The 15,243-nt window shown below is 34.7% G+C and overlaps 3 protein-coding genes across 9 annotated transcripts in view; 1 reads left to right on the forward strand and 2 right to left on the reverse strand.

Moving 5' to 3' along the window:
• The window catches only part of LOC110996111 (liprin-beta-1), a 48,479-nt gene extending 39,689 nt beyond the window's left edge, over positions 1 to 8,790 (forward strand). For 4 of the 5 annotated variants that reach the window (XM_045631867.1, XM_045631863.1, XM_045631865.1 and 1 more), the window contains exons 6-13: positions 772 to 931; positions 1,605 to 1,824; positions 2,344 to 2,554; positions 3,897 to 4,115; positions 4,587 to 4,698; positions 5,086 to 5,182; positions 5,771 to 5,881; positions 7,179 to 8,790. In XM_045631867.1, coding sequence (XP_045487823.1) covers positions 772 to 931; positions 1,605 to 1,824; positions 2,344 to 2,554; positions 3,897 to 4,115; positions 4,587 to 4,698; positions 5,086 to 5,182; positions 5,771 to 5,881; positions 7,179 to 7,253 — 1,205 coding nt within the window. In that variant the 3' untranslated portion in view covers positions 7,254 to 8,790. The remainder of the gene's footprint in view (positions 1 to 771; positions 932 to 1,604; positions 1,825 to 2,343; positions 2,555 to 3,896; positions 4,116 to 4,586; positions 4,699 to 5,085; positions 5,183 to 5,770; positions 5,882 to 7,178) is intronic. The other variant, XM_045631864.1, reaches the window with a different exon arrangement.
• A 107-nt stretch (positions 8,791 to 8,897) lies between these two features.
• LOC110996104 (testis-specific serine/threonine-protein kinase 3) lies at positions 8,898 to 12,245 on the reverse strand. Its single transcript, XM_022263631.2, has 5 exons — positions 11,926 to 12,245; positions 11,250 to 11,858; positions 10,698 to 10,857; positions 9,689 to 9,820; positions 8,898 to 9,379 (listed from the first exon to the last, which is right to left on the reverse strand). Exons 1-5 carry the CDS (start codon positions 12,034 to 12,036, stop codon positions 9,306 to 9,308), a joined length of 1,086 nt encoding a protein of 361 aa, XP_022119323.1. The 5' UTR covers positions 12,037 to 12,245; the 3' UTR covers positions 8,898 to 9,305.
• Positions 11,333 to 15,225, reverse strand: LOC110996105 (testis-specific serine/threonine-protein kinase 1-like). 3 transcript variants are annotated; one of them, XM_022263633.2, is made up of 6 exons: positions 13,941 to 14,057; positions 13,797 to 13,874; positions 13,630 to 13,734; positions 12,490 to 13,267; positions 12,253 to 12,424; positions 11,333 to 11,442 (listed from the first exon to the last, which is right to left on the reverse strand). In XM_022263633.2, coding segments are annotated over exons 2-6 (1,074 nt in total). In that variant the 5' UTR covers positions 13,815 to 13,874; positions 13,941 to 14,057; the 3' UTR covers positions 11,333 to 11,441. The 3 variants fall into 3 exon arrangements, with proteins under 3 accessions (XP_022119325.1, XP_022119324.1, XP_022119327.1); XM_022263632.2 differs by having other exon boundaries at positions 11,366 to 11,467; XM_022263635.2 differs by lacking the exons at positions 11,333 to 11,442; positions 12,253 to 12,424; positions 12,490 to 13,267 and adding exons at positions 14,148 to 14,922; positions 14,994 to 15,225 and having other exon boundaries at positions 13,640 to 13,734; positions 13,941 to 14,071.
• Positions 15,226 to 15,243: the final 18 nt, after the last annotated feature.

Consider the following 15,243-nt stretch of genomic DNA (forward strand, 5'->3'; position numbering starts at 1 on the left):
GTAAATTTGGCATTATATTTATTATTTAAACAAATAATTATTGGAAAATGTAAATGTGTTTTCTACTTGAGTATAATCAGAACTGCTTCGTTTTTCGGTGAAACAATATAATTTGGGCTAAATTCTGATTTCTTAACTTTGTGTGTTTATAAATTTTCCAAATCTTCCATACGATATTTCTATTTAATCAAAGTATTATTTCGAAACATATTAGAAATGTTTTTGCTACATGTCTATATTGCGTTTATTTGCTTAAGTCTTTGAAACTCCTTTGTTAAAGTTCATAAAGTTAACTAAGAAAGACGAAATCATTTTCAAGACAAAGTAAATTTTGAATATAAATTAAATAATTGGTTAAGTGTTTTTTATTACAATAATAATTGTTTGTTTATTTCTAGTCAGTTTCAGTGATAATGATCAGTCTTGATATATTATTAACAATGCCATATACTAAGAAGTAATAACTTGAAACTCAAATATTTTTTATAGCATCCTCAAATATTTTTTTCCTTCTTAATACATACATACAAGCATTTGGATAATTTTGCTAAACCCCATAGAGACTGTTTGATTTTCCAAAAAAAAAAACCTTAAAATATTTGTTTTGTCTAAACTTCTTTGAATAAAAACCTTCCTCATTTCAAAGCATAAAATACTCGAATTTTTCCAGCCATCTTCTAGTTTTGCGTTTAGCAGATTCATTTCCATCGACTAATTCACACTAGTCATCCATTATTATTATCACAATTATATAAAATTAATTGTATGTAGCGGAAAAAGAAGAGGCATTACCACGTGGCAGCCCATCTCCATCATTACGGGAAGTGCGAGCCAGACTTGGCAGTGGCGGAGTGAGGTTGGAAGGAGATGAGCTCTCACGATCATCGCTAAGGGCGTCTGCGCCTAGACAGCGGACGCAGAATATGCCCTGGTGAGTTTAAATAACTCGATAGACGAATGTATGGATAAAGTGCCAAATAGCTATGTAACACATAAATTATTCGAAAGATAAAAGTTCCAAATAACATACTTCGAATTTCATGACGTATAACGCTATCTGACAGTCGTGAAACGCAAAAATACTATTTATAATACCAATAAGTAACAAATAGCTTATTTGGAACTTATCCGGACATTGTGAAATTCCTAATGTTGTATAATTCCTTTTATATTACATAAGTGTCAAGATTTGTCTCGAACTATAATGACGTAAGTGTCAACATCAAAAAAGGTTCTCTCTCGTCACAGACTATAGAAGTATGTTAAATTCATGGTATTTGTTATACCCTAAGGTTCTAAGGAGAGTTTGAGGTCCACATTATAAAGCACATAGTTATTAAGCACATAATTGCAGCCTTAGGTTTTTTTCCCTCTACTAGTGTTGTCCTGGAATCACTGGAATCCTTGAATCGCTTGTTTGCTATAAAGCTGCCTCGCCAATCATAATCATCCTCCCCAGTGTGTTACTGTTTTTATCGAAGTTTTGAAAAATAAAAAATATATCTAGTTAATAATTAAAATATTTATTAAGTTTAATGAATTAGGTAATAGGGTAATATTTCTAGATAAAATAACAAAATGGTTTATTTTTATTAATAACATAGGCAGACGACCGATGTTCGCCAATGGGACTGTGAAACCACTTGTGGTTGGCTGGAACACCTTGGTCTAGAGATATACGTGCCAACCGCTAGAACTTGGCTCGGCGCGTCTGATGCGAAGGGAGTTATTGCTGCAGCATCACAACAGGCCATAGAGAAGGAATTGGCCATCAAACATCCCATGCACAAGAAAAAGATTGTGCTGGCATTGACTGATCTCTTGGTGAGTCTTACTTGGTATATATGTTATGGTAATATGCACAATTTATCTATATAAAAATAACTAAAACCTTCTAAAGCATTTGATTGTTCATAAATTATTTGGAAATTTCAATTTAAATTTTTCCGTGTGCACAAATTATTCTTAAAACTATCATTTATGTTTCTTAAATAAACAATTAAATTTTTTAATATTAAAAATATGTATATATACCCAGGGGCGGTGGGTCTTGTGAATTTTAGAACTCATAGGGGCATCGCACAAAAAAAGGTTAAGAAACACTTCACACAATTAAGATATTTTTGTCCTGTGCAAATCAGACAAGGTATACCTATATTTAGTGGTGAAATATTCTTTTTGCCTGTGGAAAAATTAAAGTAGGTTTCGTTACTAAAATTGTCTCTCAAATTTTTTAGCATATTTTAAGGTGGCAAATCTTGAAAATAACAGAAATAGACAATAGATTTTTTTATAATTTATGGTTACTTTTTTAACTTTATATTTTTACTACAAAATGTATAGGGAGGGCATGGCGACCCATTACTAACGGCGTCGGGTCGTCTCGATAGCGCATGGGCGTTGCGTTGGCTAGAAGACGTGGGCGTATGCGGCGCACGTGCCGCGGCTGCTGAAGCGGCCCTCGACGCCAGGCTTCTGCATCGGCTTACGCACTCCGACCTTTATACGCATTTGAGGGTCACGCACGCCTTACACGCGTTGTCGATAAGGAGAGGTAATATTCGGGGCCGTACATAAATTATGTCATTTTTTCCCGATTTTCGACCCCCCCCCCCTATAATCATCCTATCGTCATTTCTTACTGACCCCCCCCCCCCCTTCTCCCAAAATTGACGTCATTGAACCAGTTTGACAAAATAAAACATTGTATTTTGTAAGTCAACAACCATCGCGGATCAATTAAAGTAATAAATAGCAGTGAAAATAGTAGTATAATAACGAATTTGCGTTAAACGCGTGATGGAAAAATCTGCGCGGATAAACGTGTTGCATCGTTCACGTTCATAAAAAATAAACTTTAAGTAAATAAATAAGAATGACGTCAATTTCGAAACACCCACCCCCCCATCAATCATTGTACCGTCATCCGCAGACCAACCCCCCCCCCCCCCTAATTTAAAATGACGTAATATATGGACGGCCCCTTCGGAAAAAACGTCCAAGACAGTATATTCTTAACACCTTCCCTGTGGTTACGCCAGATAAGACTTACAATTCCCATACTACCCGTATCTCCCCTTTTTCTCCTCTTAAAGATTTGTGTAAAACTTTTATTAATGTTTATGAGTATCAGGGGTAGGTTTTCCACTGTAAAAACAAATTATGTATATAATAATAAAAAAATATTGCCGATTATTTTTATATGAGTATAAAAATGTAGCTGTATTAAATAATTAATCAAATCGAAATAAAAGTCCCAGAGATCCGGGAAAAATGTTAATTCATAAGGGAAATATAAATTTTTTCACAATAGTTTTAAGAGTATAGTAGCAACCACGAAAGATTCAGCCCTAACAGATTTTTTCATTGTTCTTATCTATAAAACATTTAACAGCGGTTTAGGAATTTAAATAACCAAGATGGTTTTTGTCAGACAGGTAGTTTTTCAATTGGTTTTACAATTGACTTGATTTAACGTTAGCTGAGATATATTTATGCTAGAGTATATAAATTTAACATTGTAGTTATTTCAAAAATTTAGTTTAATAATACCAAAAGGTGTAGTGTGGAGAAGAATGGGTAAGAAACTCCAAACTTACTCTTTTGAATAGAATTTTCAATATTTGTATGCATTAGTTAAATAATTATATGTGAAGACTTCTTGAATTAAACTACTATTTTTCTATTATTGTATTCTTGAATATAATCCTCTAACATTACATTAAACATTAGCGAGTGAATCCAATCTTGGAAATATGGACTTCTGTTGTCTCTGGCTTTGACAAATGGCTACATATCGATGTCCAAAATTTCAACGATTGATGTTTTTTTAAAGCACTGTTAAAATTATAATTAACTATTAAATCCAGCAGACGTACAATGCTAAATTTTTCCAGGAATCCAAGTACTCCGAGACAACAAATTCAACCCGGAAACAATGATACGTCGTGCAGCTGAGAGTGAAGTCTCCCTAGTCGGAGCCGAGTTGACGGAAAATGAGAGTCAGGGTGGGAGTACTCCAGCAGGGGAATTGGCCAGGTGGTCTTCTCACAGGGTGATGCAGTGGCTGAAGGAGATAGACTTGGCTGAGTATGCGCCTAATTTGAGGGGAGCAGGTATGTTTCTCACAACCAGCAATTCTAAAAAGGCCGGCAACGCTGTCGCGAGCCTTCTCGCATTAGAATGTCCATAGGCGGCATTATCACTTAAGATTAGGTGAGCCTCCTGCCTATTTGTCTATGAATTAATTATTATTAAAGCCTCTTTATTTCCATAATGAATAATATATTTTAAACAAGTATATCATATGATTATTACATAATATGTGCATGAATTAAAAATCAACTATTACTATTTCATTTATCCTTAAATTTTAATTTCAATCATAATTAGTAATTTCAATGTAAATAAATTAAAAAATAATCCTCGTCCATTTTGTTCCACATCTTTCTATCTTTTACTTAGGTGAGTTTTTACCACCTTGTATTTTTATTTCATAAATACATTTTTCCTTTGTTCATAGAGGTAGACCTCTTGATCTTTTGCCGATAAAGAAGATAAAATGGTTTTGAATATAAACATTCCAGGTGTTCACGGCGGCCTGATGCTGTTGGAACCCCGTTTCACAGCCGAGCTTTTAGCTGCCTTACTGAACATCCCCGCAAATAAGACTCTACTTAGACGACATCTTACTCAAAGGTATGAATTTTACTACCAAATATATCTGTTGTTGTTTTTATTTATTTTAGTTTTATTCATTAAATTTGAACTAAATAGCTGTTAAATGTTTAACTACCAAAATTTCTTATTACAAAAATGTATTTTTTTTACATGAGCAACTTATACAAACGCCATCAGCCGTCCCAATTTTATCTCCGGATGACACACAATTCTTTGCACACCCCTATACTAACAGACTTCAAATAAGCTAATATTACGACGGTAATATACTTAATATTTAAGTAAGATACATATGCCATAAACATATTATCATTTAAATCAAAAGAGTGCTGACTGATTTGGTTTTTATTAATGTCAAATAATTATTATCGTTATTACTCTATAGATATGTTTTAATATTTTCAGATTCAACGATCTCCTAGGCCGAGATGTGATTCAGCAGAAACGGAATGCGGAGCAAACCTTAGGATATCAGCCACTCACAGCTACAACCAAATACAAGGTAAAATTACTTAATTTATGGCCGCCTGTTACTACAAAGTATTAATAAATAATAAAAAAATATATATCTTAATATATATATATTTCTTGTGTGCGTGTGTATGTGACTGAACTCCTCCTAAACGACTGGACCGATTTGAACGAATTTTTTTGGGTGTGTTCAAGGGGATCTGGGAATGGTTTAGATTCACAATTTTGTCCGCTGGACAATGTTTTTTTAATTAATTTTCAATTTATTAGTTGTTGTTGATTTTGGAATGTTTTACATTGGATCCGACAGACGGCGCTACCATCGCAGTGTCAAATTTTAAATAATATTCGAATTTTAATTTTAGTCTGTCCCGAAATTTAAAAAAAGTTTTGTTATCATTGTGTTATATCGTGTGTGACCATGTGCTGGATCGTTAGATATTGTCATAACATTTGAATAATAATTTTCATCAAAATGGCTTATTAAAAATTTAAATTTTGAAATTAAAGACGTGTAGACAGGACAGCGTCTGTCGGATCCGCTAGTTTATGTATAAAATATTTAGCCAAGTCATACTTAGCGCTAAGTTTTAACTTAACATTGAATATTCCAATGCAGGTGCCAAAGAGGAGTCAGTTCTCCCTGAAACGCAAGAAGAGTCGCGATGACATGGAATTAGGCGAACTGGTGTGTCCGCTACACGACGACTGCTCAGGTGACGCTAAACCCGTAAGTCGCACTAACCTTACTAACTGCTTAACCTAACCTTGTTTAGTTGATCCCCTTGATTCAGGACTGATATGCTGCCGGGGCCTGGATATGTAATGAAAGGAAACAGAAATTGAAGTTCAAAACTGGTTTCTAATGTTCGAATAAAATTGGTCCTTCGGACTTTCCGACCTTTTGAGAAAATGTTACTTGTGTTATATAAATAACTTATATGAAGGTGGCTTTGAATATCATAATTTTCAAGCGATATCAATGTCGGAATATGAATGAAGACCAAGAATGATAGTAACTTTTAAAATAAACTTTATTGTAGAAAATTATAAGATCGGAATAAAATGCCTCTCATTTCGATAAAGTCTCTCACTTACTCCGCTGGTTGTGACCCAAAAAGTGTCTTAACCTTTGGTACGAGATACTTCCAACACCAGTCCTGCGCCACCTTCCGTCAATTGCTGATGTTTAGCAGCAGCAGTTCCACCTACACTCTGTCCACCCAGGGTTACCTATGTCAAATACCGGTCTCCGGGCATTAGGCCGGCACTTACACGGCCCGATCTTGGCCCATGCCCTCAAGATGCCTCAGCCAACGTAAAGTTGATAAAATTTGTCTATTAAAGGTTTATCCTTACTCATAAAATAAAGCAGTGTGATCGCACAGTTTTAACTCATCTCTCTCTTATCGTAAATACAATTTGAGAGAAAGAGATGGAATACTTTAGACAAGTGCAATAAGACTGTTTCAGTTTTTATGAATAAGTATTTCAAATTTTTATTGGTTTTGATATTACAAATTTTACAAGTAAAATTCGTATGTCAAATTTAATACGTTTTTGACATACCTCCTATATGTCAAAAGCATATCAAGGTTCGTAATTTTTACTACTCGAATATCAGTTTTTAAAGATATTTCAAGGGTTTTGTATCTAACAGTTTAACAGTAATAACAGGTGTGGGTTAATGGATGGTTCAAAAGGCTTTTGTGGTTTTGGTTATATCTATGTAAATATTCTCTTTTTCTTCATGTGTTTATATAAGGCGGACAAAAGTAATGTTTTCTATTGGAAACTGCTAAACTGATTTTAATAAAATACATTATCAGCTTTTTGACAGTACAAAGTATGTAAAATGTAATAGCTGAGGACTGTTTTAATAGAAATTTCCCTTATTAGGTTTACAAGAGTAGTATAGTAAATGCTCTCATTTAAAATACTCTTTCGTCTCTTTCTGTCATATTTACGCTTGGTGAGACAGATTGAATTTATAACTAAGGGTGTGTAATGAATATTATTGAAAACAGACGACGAAAGCAAACTCAGCATCGGACGTCGAGTCGGGTGTTTGTCCCCCGCGTGACGTCACACGCGGACACTAGCGCCCGCTACTCGGATCCGCGCTCGCGATACACGCGGCTTCGGAGACCGTGCTATAAAGATCACACCACTCAAGACTCTGTAATTTCGACTATATTGCCTTGTGTTTAGGTATAATTTTGATTCATAAAAACTAAATCTCTCGTCTCTTTCTATATAATTGTTTCTGCTGTGTTGAAAAGAGACAGCAATAAGAATTAGTTTTTATGGAAAATACTTTCGTAATATGTTAATGCTGACTTCTGACATTTCACTACAAATTAATTTAATTAACATTTCTCGTGACTATTTATTTATTGAAAATTCAATTCTTTGGATGAACTGACGTCAAATACAGACTCGCGAACCTCAAATTGTTGTTTATGGTATATAAGGTGACAAACATTTAATAACAATTTAAGGTTTTGCTGATGATTTGATATAACTCTTAGTTTTGTAATACTCTAATATGGACGGATTGTTTGAAACTTTTCCATAAATCTTTGTTAAACAAGCGTATACGCGTAGAACCTTTATATAATTTTCTGGAAGATTTGGACCTTAAATGTTATCGTTAATTTGAGAGAGTTTTCAATATTTTTTTTAATACTGTTCTATGCGTATACGCAATCAGTTCAAAATGTACTGAATCTATACTACGAAAATTAAATTTCAGTATCAATTATTTTGTCGTCGATTAAATCCAAGATATAAAAATGCAACAACTTTCAAAACACAACTTTTATTTTGTCTTTATATAAGTTCGATTAAGGGTTTTTAGATTTTTTTAGAAGTTTTAAGAAAAAGCTATTAAAAATAAACTGTATTAAATTATGAGATATAAAAGCATTCGGTGCTGAAGCCAAATATAATTTTAAATTGGTTTTTATTTTAAGTTACTGCTATCGGCACAAATCTCTTCAAGAAATAGACATTCCACAATAGTGTATGCAATATTTTAATAACATCTTTACTGTAATTTATATTGAGTTTGCAAAATAATGTATAGTACTCTTGATGCTTATAGGATCGTCATCATAACTCAAAATCTATATTGTACTACTGCAACAACGAACTTTTTTGAAAAATAATAGAACACGACCAATAGACTATAAACTAAAAGTCAAATTATGTATAGGCTAAACAATATTGAATCTGTGGTCGAAATCATGCTCCAAAATAGACAAAACATTAAACCAACCACTCTTAGTATGTTCATAAGGCTGTAACACAACTGACAAAATTTACTTTACTATTTCTGGGTACTGTCAATAAAAGAAAAATCTTCGCAAATGTACTTATAAGTAGTTAGAAAATGACTGATAAAGGACAATATTAAACTGGTCTCGTTCTATTCGCTGCTATTTATTACATAGTTACTGGTAAAATTTGTTATAAGTACTTTAAGAATCAGAGACAAGTCTGAACTTAGCCATCTATCAAAATCCTATAATTTGTACTTGTCTTTCATTCTTAATAGTTCAGGGTGGAGATGACATTTATAGTCATAGTTGGCGCCAAACCAGTTCGTTTGACAACTTCGAGCTGTCACAACTAATTTAAAAAAAAAGGTTGATAGTTTCCACTGTCAGCTGTCATGTCAAAATTAGCCAATAAATGTAATCTTTGCCTTGTACAAATGAGTGTTGAGTTTTTTAAGAGTTTTCATCGTTAGAGTTTGATAACGTATTTAAATAAGTATTTATTAAGTATGAATTGCCAATTTATGAAATGCCTGTATATCGCACAACACCAAATAATGCATTTTCGAGGGTTCTTTACAATTTCTCTTCTAGCTTGTCTTTGTCACAAGTCTTTTGTTTTTTAAGCAGTTAATTTAATGTTTTTGATGCGTTTACTAATGATCCTGTTCCTAGTGATTGTGCCAAAAAGCATAAATTGTGCGATGCCCATATGAACCCTTGTCTTCCATAACAATGTAAAACTAGAAATAAGTGTTATAATCCAGTTGAAATACAACTTGTTTATACAATAAATATATTAAATAATTTTTACAATAACTTAATATCATGGTTAATATAAATTAATAAACACTGATTGAATATTGTTGTCTTTCATTCTCTCTCCTCCAACAATGGTTGAGATTTTGCGAAGTTTGAGTCGGCATTCTTCAATACTTTTAAGCCCTCTGAAAACGATTTATATAAATAGTTTTTATCAAGCAGATATTAGATGCAAAATTAAAAGAAATTAACAAAAAATTCTCAGGATGTAAAATTATAACGACCCTTTTCAAATTAAATCTGAAAATTTTTATCCCTTTTTGAACTAATTATTCTATTAAATAGGATAAAAATGCGAGTTTAAAATAAAAAAGGCCGGCAACGCATTTGTGAGCCTTCTGGCAATGTGAGTGTCCATGGGCTAACACTTAATATCAGGTGAGCCTCTACCCGCTTGCCTACTAAAAACAAGTATGCTTTAAAGAAAAAGAAACCTTTGCCTCTCCCTTTGCGCCGTAGTTCCGCGAGTCGCTCCACTTCGCTCTCGTCCTCAAAGTGCTCCATTTCGCGTCTCTGCGACTCTTCTTGGGCTTGCTTTAGAAGAGATTCTTCAAGAAATGTTAGCTCTGAAAAATGTATTAAAAGATTGTGGACTTGCCTCCATAGTACTAGTAGTTAGTACCTTATGAATACTTCCTACCTTTTAAAGGCTTTATAAACTACTAGCTAAGGAAAAAAAATATAATAATCCAGTAATGTGCACGCAAGAAGGTTTCTAAGTTTATAGTATAGATTAACTATTGATTAAGAAGGAATACAATACTTTAAAACACTACCACATACGAAATACAACAGACGGACAGAACGCAGAACAACAAAAAGTTATGCTATGTACCAATGTACTCAAGCCAATTCTTCACATATAATTACTTAATTAATGTATACAAATATTGTAAATTCTATTTAAAATAGTGTGGAGTTTCTTGCCCATTCTTTTCCACACGGAACTATTTTTTGGAAGGGGCTCCTAGAATCATCTTTATATTTTATTTAACGTTCAAAAGTGCCATTTAAGGTGGTCTAATTGGAATGATTTTATATTTAAGAAAAGGAAACTTGAGTTTTTCGGACAGGTTTTGCGTAACTCTAAAAATACGAGCTCCTTCAACTAATCATATAAGGCAGTGGCAGGTTGAAGGAGACCTGACCGCAGATGCAGGTAATGGTTGAAAAACTTAGACAATGGTTTTGGTCAAAGCACCAAGTCATTGTTTAGAAGCGCGGCGTCCAAAATTAAACTAGCGATTATGATTGCCAACCTTCGCAAGGAAATGGCACTTTAAGAAGAAAACCCTACTCTGGTGATTGATTTATATTATTTGCTTAAAAATTATTAAGACTAAATGAATGTACTCTAGCTACGATAATTCGTTTATAATCAGAAGAAACGGTACTAGCACAATTTTAATTCAACATCAAAAAAGAGTAAATGCAAACGCGTACTTGTTAATCTGGGGTCCATAGCGATCCAGGGTCCATTGAAGATTGAGGCAGCTGTAGGTCTAGCTTTGGCTTCTGGCTCCATTAATTGTGTAACCTGTAGCTTGCATTCAGACGATAGTTGGTTTACTATCCCAGTGCGAAAACGCCATTTTCGCATCACCTAAAATGTTATGGAAAAAAGAATATTTCCGTAAGAGGACATCGTTAGGATTATCAGCATGTTTAAGTAAAAATAAATCAAAAATTTAGCGAGAAAATTTTAACTTTCTAAGAAACCAGGAGATTATACTATTATGTTTTATGGTTTTATTAGTCTTAAATTCACATGAAACATCCTTTCATTACGTAAGGAATACCCATTAATCTGTTACCATATAAAGAAACAATATCAATGAAACACAGAAAATCTAGTCCAAGCTCCAATAGCAGTACAAAAATTACCCTACTGTAAAGTAGTCTAATTTTCTTACTTAAATAATACAATTTGTGTGTGTTTTGGAAGAAATGTAATCTTAATTTGTATATCTGATCGACTGACACAGTAGTAGGTACCTGTTTCTCATACAATTTCTTTACCGAAGTCTCATTGAATGGCAGCGCCTTATTAAGCATTGTGTACATAATAATTCCGATCGACCACATATCCGCAAGTTTCGGGAGGTACGGTACGCCTTTTAACACTTCTGGTGCGGCGTACGACAGCGAACCACAGTACGTCTCGCTTAGGACGTCGCGGTCTCTCTGTCTGACATTGCGAGCAAAACCAAAATCTGTTATTTTGACATTATAATTAGCGGTGATCAGTACATTCTCACATTTCAGATCCCTATGCGCGATATTTAGTGTGTGTATGTAATGTATTCCCGAGAGTATTTGACGCATCCAAAGTCTACTTTGGTTCTCCGGAACCGCGCCGTTTTGGGTGAGGAAATCTAATAGATCGCCATTCTCAGCGAATCGGAGGAAAATAAAGTATTTAGCGCGACGCTGAAATATGTTCGACACGTGTACGATGTGCGGGTGATTGACTCGAATTAGAACGTCTAGTTCGCGTGGCAAGAATTTTGTGAGATAATCGCGAGGCGCCTGAGCCGTGTCTATTACTTTACATGCCATGACCGTGTGCCGGGTCTCGTCGACCATATGAGTCGCTTTAAACACCTGGAAATAGTAAGTTTTTTAAACGATTGTTAACGTTTTAGTTGAGTTTCTTGTTGTAACCGCTTACTTTAGCGTAAGAGCCTTCGCCAACTATCTTCTCTAATATAAACCCCTTTTCCTGTAATACGGCGATGTCGGATTGTGTGGCTGTGAGTTCAAATTTTTCTGTAGCTGGCATTTATGCGACCGAATGCCACGCGCGCATTTTTACTTTATTTTTACTTTTATAAACATATTTACATATTGGCGATTGTGTTAAAGGATAAAAAATAAACGTTAAAAATAATGCTACATCTTTGTGATTGATGTCAAAAAGCTTAAAACTGACATTCTAACAAACGGAAAATGACAGTGTTAAAAATTGTAACAAAAAAGTTTTTAGGTAGATGTTTACCAAGAGGATGTAGAATCTTCTATATCATACGTAGCTTTAACTAGAGATTGGTCGGGAAGGCATGATGTCTCCTTTTCCTGTTTAAGAGGCTCTGTCACTTCCACCTTCTGCATGCTTAAAATCTTCTCTTCTCGTGCTTTGTTAAACGCTGATGTTTCTTGTGTATTCCACTCTAAAAATATCAGTTTATAAAATAAAGGATTGTAATACATGATAGACGAGAGAAATTTTATTTACCCAACAATCTCGAATCCATAGCGATCCATGCGCCGTTAATGATATTATCCACTTTGATTCTATTTCTGTAATTCGGTTCTAACATTAAATTTACGAGGCGTTTACAATTCTCTGAAAGCGATTCTTTGTATCGCGATCGGAATCTCCAACTTTTGTTTATCTGAGCTTGGTACAATTGCTTTATATGCTTATCTTCAAATGGCATCGCCCTGTTAAGCATAACGTACAGTACAATGCCTAGGGACCAAATATCAGTGGGCTTAGGGTAGTAGGGCGATCCTTGTAAAATCTCTGGAGCAGTGTATGAGAGCGAACCACAAAACGTTTCGCTGGGAATGTCTTTGAATCGTTTGTCCACGCACATCCTGGCAAAACCGAAGTCTGATAATTTCGCGTTTTGGTTAGCGGTGAGTAGGACGTTCTCACATTTGATATCGCGGTGTGCTATTTCCAACTCGTGCATATATTGAATAGCGAGAGCGAGCTGACGCGTCCAAATTCTGGCTTGGTCCTCTGGAACGGCACCTTTTTGCAAAACATGCTCTAACAAATCCCCGTGTTCCATGTAACGCATGAATATGAAGTATTTATATCGTCTTTGGAAGATGCTGTGAGTATGCACGAGATGAGGGTGGTTCAACTTGATTAGCATGTCTATCTCCCTCGGTAGGAACTTCTTAACAAAATCTTTTGGTGCCGTATTGGTGTCTATGATTTTACAAGCGAGAACTGACAAACGATCCTTTTTATTAGGATTTCTGTATTCGGCGAGATAAACCTAAATGAAAGAAATGTGGTATCAAATACGTCGGTTTTTTAAGAAAACAATACATTTATTCTAAAGTTTTTCAATGTAAATATAAGTTTAGAAAAGTTTGCTTCCCTGACTAAAATAGCGCTAATGGGGTGGGGCGCCCATTACCGCTCTCCACTACAGACACAATGTTTAAAAAAATAGAAACAAGAAACAGAAACAAACAAGAAGAAAATAGCTCATAGCAAAACAAACAATAATTAACATATACAGTAATTAAATTGTAAGACAATATGTAATACGACCAAACCTTCTCGTGCAATTTCAACTCAAGTTTTCCTAATGGCGCTTAAATTAATAGCTTTGTATTAATTAATGTAATATACCTTAGCATAGGAGCCTTCGTTTATTTTCTTTATCATTTTATACCCCCGAGTGGCGAGCGTTAGTTGTTCAGAGCCACTCAATTTCAAATCTTCCTCAACATGAACCTACAAGTTAGATATTATAACCGTCAACGATTCATAAATGAGTTACTTATCAATAACTATACCTTTGCTTTAGCTTCCATTTAATCGTGTTTTTTCTGTCTGGCAGTTATATTAGCTAGAGATTTTATCATTTCACTTGCCTGAAAATAAAGAATACATACAATACATAATTTTTAAAATATACTGTTAAAAATAAATATACCCACTCTATAGGACTCTCTGGTTTCTCTGTTTAATATGTCACCTTGCCGTTTTGGCGGGTTGCGATGTGAATCTGACAATCGACGACGCTCTTCGCGCGCTTTTTGCAATGCCGCTGCTTCAACTGTGTTAAGAGCTAAAAAGTTATAACAGAATATCGTAATACATTTAAAATACAGCGCCAAAAGTGATTTGTATAAAATACAACATACTCGTAAGTCTACTGTCCATAGCAATCCATTCGGAATTGAGGACTTGTGTCGCCGAGTGGCGTAAGCCAGGATCAGGCTCCAATAAATGCTTTACCACAGATTTGCACTCCAAAGATACAGCACTAGCTACACGTGATCTAAATCTATACTTTTTTCCCATCTGCTGTTCATATAGTTTTCTCATTCGTGTATCATCAAAGGGCATAGATTTATTTAACATTACAAATAGTACAACTCCCAACGACCAAAGATCAGTTGGCTTTGGCAAATACGGCTTGCCTCTCAAGATCTCCGGAGCTGCGTATGACATAGACCCACAATAGGTCTCACTCAATATGGGCTGTTCTTCCTCATCAACGCAAGACCTCGAGAATCCGAAATCGGAAAGTTTTACGTTAAAATTTGCTGTCAGTAATACGTTTTCGCACTTAATATCTCGGTGTGTTATTTCCAACTCGTGAAGGTATTGGAGAGCTAAAGCTAATTGACGGAACCAAACTCTCGACTGATTTTCGGAAACGCATCCATTCTTTAAAATATAACCCAAGAGATCACCGTTTTCAGTGTATCTCATGAAAATATAGTATTTAGTTTTTCGCTGAAATATGCTGTGCACGTGTATCAGGTGAGGATGGTTTAATCGTATCAAAACGTCTATTTCACGAGGTAAAAACTTTACAACAAAGTCCTTCGGGGCTTTTGAGGTTTCAATTATTTTACACGCGAGTGTAACTTTATTGGCACCTTCCTTTGCGGCGTATTCTGTTAAATATACCTGTGAAAAGTATAGCATAATGAAATCTATGTGAATATGAAATTTTGGTTTAAAAGACTAGATGTTGGGACCTTTGCGTAAGCACCTTCGCCAACGAATTTCGTGAGTTTATAACCTTTAGCAGACAAAGTATTTTCTTCGGATGCTGAGGTTTTCAGATCGGTCATGATAGATCGTGCATGAGGCCAGGCACAGAGCGGCGCTCACTCCTAGCACAGCACGATTCAAACTCATTGAGAGAAACCCGAGCATTTTTGTGTTGTTATAATATTTTTGTGTAATTTTTACTTATTAATTTTGACGATTCACTAACATGTTGAT

Source organism: Pieris rapae, chromosome 17, assembly GCF_905147795.1.
Source record: "Pieris rapae chromosome 17, ilPieRapa1.1, whole genome shotgun sequence".
Classification (NCBI taxonomy): domain Eukaryota; kingdom Metazoa; phylum Arthropoda; class Insecta; order Lepidoptera; family Pieridae; genus Pieris; species Pieris rapae.